The 5,386-nt window shown below is 30.7% G+C and overlaps 1 protein-coding gene across 1 annotated transcript; it reads left to right on the forward strand.

Annotated features, from left to right (window-relative positions):
* Window positions 1-925: 925 nt before the first annotated feature.
* On the forward strand, window positions 926-5,348 carry LOC134237022 (matrilin-3-like; the record flags this gene model as incomplete). Its single annotated transcript, XM_062719105.1, has 2 exons — window positions 926-1,036; window positions 4,785-5,348. Coding segments are annotated over exons 1-2 (625 nt in total), but the record flags the coding sequence as incomplete, so codon positions are not given.
* Between the last annotated feature and the right edge of the window lie 38 nt (window positions 5,349-5,386).

A 5,386-nucleotide genomic window follows, 5' to 3' on the forward strand; every position in this document is an offset into this window, starting at 1 on the left:
TCACATAATTATCCGATCTACCTTTCTAGTTATAAAGTATCTATATCACCTTTAATACATTACATAAAAGAATGCCAAAATAAAATGATTCCGAGAATAAAATTATGAAAATCCCTCTATACTTATAAAACCTGAAATTGATTTATTGCGGGCATCCGAGTGCTGCATTTGATAAATCACTACCATGTGGCTTAATTTTGTCAGCGTTTATTAAATTGGAACAGAACCTCTTTAAGATTTTCTTACAATTACAAAAAGCATTTGTTTTCTGAAACTTTAAAAATAAAGTTCTTAAAAGATTTAAAGGTTTTTCAGTGCATTTAACTGATTTTAAATCTTGGGACATTGTTAAACAAAACGATTCTCGTAAATATTTCTCACCTATAAATAACAAACCTTTGACAGAACATCGCCTGTTAAAGAAAAGAACGGTAAGATGGTACTTTTATCAACTATAAAAAATAACCATGTAGTACATGTATAATCAAGTCTTATTTTTAAATTAATAAACATTAAATCAGATTGATATCTTGTTGATATTAATAGATATTAATGTTATCATATTAATAGTTATAAATTTCTATTAAGATAACTTACAGGTGAAAAGAGTGATCAGTAAATCGCCAACATCTTAAACCAGAAAAATATATAGTTTGTAGCTTTATAAAAAAAATTAAAAAATCATTAGTTTGAAAAAACACATTAAATAATATAAAACTGTCTTCTTCAATTTACAGATTTTAATTGGAAAATTCAAATTTTTGTGGAGGACAAAACTAAATACCGCTCTGTAAAGCCAACAATGCATCCGAATAGTTTATCTATCATAGTTGATCTATACAGTTTGTTAAAACTATTGTTATAGTAGTGACGTTCAATTATTTTTTAGAATCTGTTGCAGGGGTCAACTAAAGGCCAGCCGGAGATTTTAGATGATTAATGTACAATTAGTTTAAAATATTGGAGCTGCTGAAAATGATACTTACTCTTATCATCTTCATGAACATGATGTTCATTTCAACAGTGTCACCTAAAGGTAACAATCGTGTAACAAGGTCCTATCTTTAATCATTAAAACGTTGAAACAATTATGTTTAAAGCAATATGAGCTGCATTTTTGAGAATTTCATTTTGCTGGTAAAATGTGCTATTGTGATTAATTTGTATGTCATTTAAACCCTTATGACCAATAAGCCTAAAATAAAATGTAGAAATGTTCAGAAGAAATATTTCTGTACAATCGAATGTACAGTATCATATAAGAAATCATTATTGTACAGGACGACAATAATTCAAATTTGCTTCTATCAAAGCTAATAAAAAAAATCTACCGCAAATATGAACAACAGAAGTTTATAAATGTTTTATTTTTCTGTCATTGAAATAGTTAGTAACAAATATCCAATAAAAAAATCCGATGTCAAACATGCAGCTCATATTGCTTTAATAATTACTTGATGATGTATGTTACAAATAGAATCTCACATTATTTGTAGTTAAATATGATTTTTAGCCATCGAGTTGTTAGCTTTATATCCTTGAACCTTGGTGAGGGGATAAAAATACATAACGAATTGGATAAAAATCATCAAGCTACAAAGCATGTGAGATTCTATTTATCTCATGTTCTAATTTTGGTTTATACATCACATCAATATTTTGCACTGCTTTTATATAGGACTCAACTTTACATTTTTTGTATTACGCTAACGCAAAACCAAATGAGACGTCATAACTGTGGGATACAAAAACAATATGAGCTATACCCACGGGATAAAGGGGATAAACATGGGATAAATGTATTTACCTTCAATAAAAATATAAACTTTAAATTTAATAAGTATAATTCTTATATGGGAGATAAATGAATACACGTATAGATATATATCATTGATTTTCATGAAATTGTATCAAATCACTTGATTGTATAATTGCTAGGTAAATGCAACAACAGGGTAAATACTTTAAAACCTAATCAAGCTTGCTTTAATCTTTACATTATACTTACAAACAATTCAGCTTCAGATATCCACTTTTATGAAAAAATAATGAATTCGGTTTGAAAATCACGGCAACCGTTATGAAATGCATGTACAATAATCATGCAAATTATTCATAAATTATAAAAGAAATATTATCATTTGTTTAGACACATAATCAAATACGATTAAAAGATAAAATGTATGCTTTGATTTAAAAGTTAATTTGATGGAATTTCGAAAAATCACGTAATTGCTGATTCTTGAAAAAAAGCATTCATTTAAAGTGATGATATACCTCCTTCATATAATCATTGAGAATGGTTTAACTATTTATATTTGATTGTATATAATTTTAGTAGGAGTAGTACATTCTCAGGAACCAATTCAGATAGACAATTTAATAACAAGATATATTTAAAAGTACCTCATGCACAATGCATTTAATACAATAAATAGCTTTAATTAATGCAATGATTATAAAAAACTAGAATCAATAAACTGCATCCTTATTATCTCAAGTGAGCTGTTCTAATCAAAATTTGTCCGTCGTCTGTCGTTGTCGTAAACTTTTCACATTTTAATCTTCTTCTCAAGATCCACTGGGCCAATTTTAAACAAACTTGCCACAAAGTATCCTTGAGTAAAGGGAATTCAAGTTTTTTTTTCAAATGAAGGGCCTAGCCATTTCCAAGGGGAGAAAATTATGAATAATGAAAAATTAAAGGCGTCTTTTATAAATCTTCTTCTCCAGAACCATTGTGCCAGGAAAGATGAAACTAATGTGGAAACATCCTCCGGTAGTGTAGAATCAAGTTTGTTCAAATCATGACCCCAAAAGGTAGGGCGGGGCCACAATGGCTGATCAAATTTTACCAAGGTAAATAAAGGAATGTTTTTTAAATATCTTCTTCTCTAGAACCATTAGACCAGGAAATATGAAACTCATGTGTAAGCTTCCTCAGGTAGTGTATATTCACGTTTGTTCAAAAGTTAACCCCAAGGGGTAGGGCGGGGACACAATGGCTGATCAAAGTTTTACATAGAAATATATAAGAAAAATATTTTAAAAATCTTCTTCTCCAGAACCATTGTGCCAGGAAAGATAAAACTCATGTGGAAGCATCCCCAGGTAGTTCAGATTCAAGCTTGTTCAAATTATGACCCCCAGGGGTAGGGCGGAGCCATAATGGCTGGTCAAAGTTTTACATAGGAATATATAAGAAAAAAATCTTTGAAAATCTTTTTCTCAAAAACCTTTGGGCCAACAAAGATGAAACTAATGTGGAATCATCGTCACGTAGTGTAGATTCAAGTTTGTTTAAATCATGACCCCCCGGGGGAAGGGCAGGGCCATAATAGCTGATCAAATTTACATAGGAATACATAGGAAAATTCTTTTTAAAATCATCTTCTCAAGATAAGCAAAGCTAGGATTGATAATATTAATATGGAAATATCCTCAATTAGAGTTATTTCAAGTTTGTTCATATCATGTCACATCTTTACATAGAAATATATAGGAAAAATCTTTGAAAGTCTTCTTCTCAAGTATGGCAAAATTATTCATGTATGTTTTATTGATATAGTGACATTCTCAAGTGAAAAAAATCAAATTCCTCCTCCCCCAACAAGTAAACTTTTCCTTACTGAGCTGATTTGTGTTTTTAACTAGCCGATGTGCTCAGGTGAGCGATGTGGCCTATGGGCCCCTTGTTTCCTTATATTACACTTTCATGTAAATTAGTTGAAACTGGCCCGGGGGCCATAAAACTTACACGAGCTCACTTTTGATCTAAGTCTCACTTTTCCACTATATATTCATTTGGTAAAAGTGAGACTTAGATCAAATGTGAGCTCGTCTAAGTTTAATGGCCCCCAGGCCTGAACATTTGTCAAAAATACTTATACCCGCTGAATAATGAAGACCTGCCCTCCAGCGTAGCAACTAGCAACAGTCAACAGTGCTTAACGAAGGGTGATATTCCAAAAAATACCGACCGGGCAGAATTGATGCGCGCACGGTTCACAGTTATATGTATTTGTATAAAAAATTCAATAAAATATAATATGTATATGTATAGAACATTCAGTATAATATAATTAATATTGAATGTATTTGAGTGTAACATTGAAAATTAATGATTTGAAATTGGAATCAATTGCACAAAGGCTTTTACAAACACTGATTAGCAATTCTGTTGAAATATAAATCTCTTAAAACTACACGAACAGAGTGTAATTTTTACCTGTAAGTTACATCTAACAGCATTATTGTTGTGACGCAACTCTTTCATGAGGATCATAAAACCGATCCATTGGCGATGAAGTAATGAAAAACCATCTTTAAGAGTAATAAGTGATTTATAATATTTCTCTGATTTATTATCATTTAATATGCAACAAAAAACAATTCCATCAAGTATGACAGATATACAGGAAAATGGCATGTTGTGACAACTTCTGTTGTATTGAAAAAGGGGATCTAGTCATTTTGTTATATCTTTAAATGTGCAATTTAAAAGACACTGCATATTGATAGATTTTTTCATCAATTCCACTGAATTTGGAGAAAAAAATTGATCAGAATGGTCACATTAAAGACAATTATACTGCAAATTTAAATAACAAGCTAAGATATTTCGTTTGTTTCTTTTAAACACTGCTTCAAGAAATTTGCGTTAAAATTATGATAAGATAATGATATTTGATATATATATATATATATATATATATATTATGCAACACCCTGAAAAGTGGCTCTCTTCCATTAAAACATGATTAACTTGATATTTTTTCCTGCAGGATGTTCACCCAAACCAATCGATTTTGTTTTTCTTTTGGATGAAAGTGGAAGTGTGGGAGAGGCAAATTTCATTCTGCAAAATGAATTTGTTGCAAAATTTGTTGAAGTATTTAGTAATGGCAGTGATTTAGCACGTGTTGCCGTCGTTACATTTGCAACAACTGTAAAAATTGAATTTTACCTGAATACATACCTCAGCAATACAAAAATAATTGAGAAAATAAGACGGATAAATTATTCTCATCCTGGGTTAACTATGACACAGTTTGCTTTACATAGCGCTCGGACTGAAATTCTTAATGTGAATCATGGAATGAGACCAAATGCCTTGTACGTCGTAATTGTGATGACTGATGGAAAGTCAATGATTCGGTCTAGAACAATTTATGAAGCTAAACAACTCCACAACATGGATGTTATCGTATTTGCCATTGGTATTGGCACAGAAATAGATAAAGAAGAGTTACGTGGAATCGCCTCACATCCTGATTATGTGTTTACTGTGAATGACTTCCATACTTTAGAGACAATACAAAACGGAATTAAAAATTCAGTTTGCAAAGGTAAAACTTTATTATAACATGCATCATTTATGCAATTT

This window comes from Saccostrea cucullata, unplaced genomic scaffold (genome assembly GCF_032062105.1).
Source record: "Saccostrea cucullata isolate Sc308-1 unplaced genomic scaffold, CSIRO_AGI_Scuc_v1 ctg23347, whole genome shotgun sequence".
In the NCBI taxonomy this organism is placed as follows: Eukaryota; Metazoa; Mollusca; class Bivalvia; order Ostreida; family Ostreidae; genus Saccostrea; species Saccostrea cuccullata.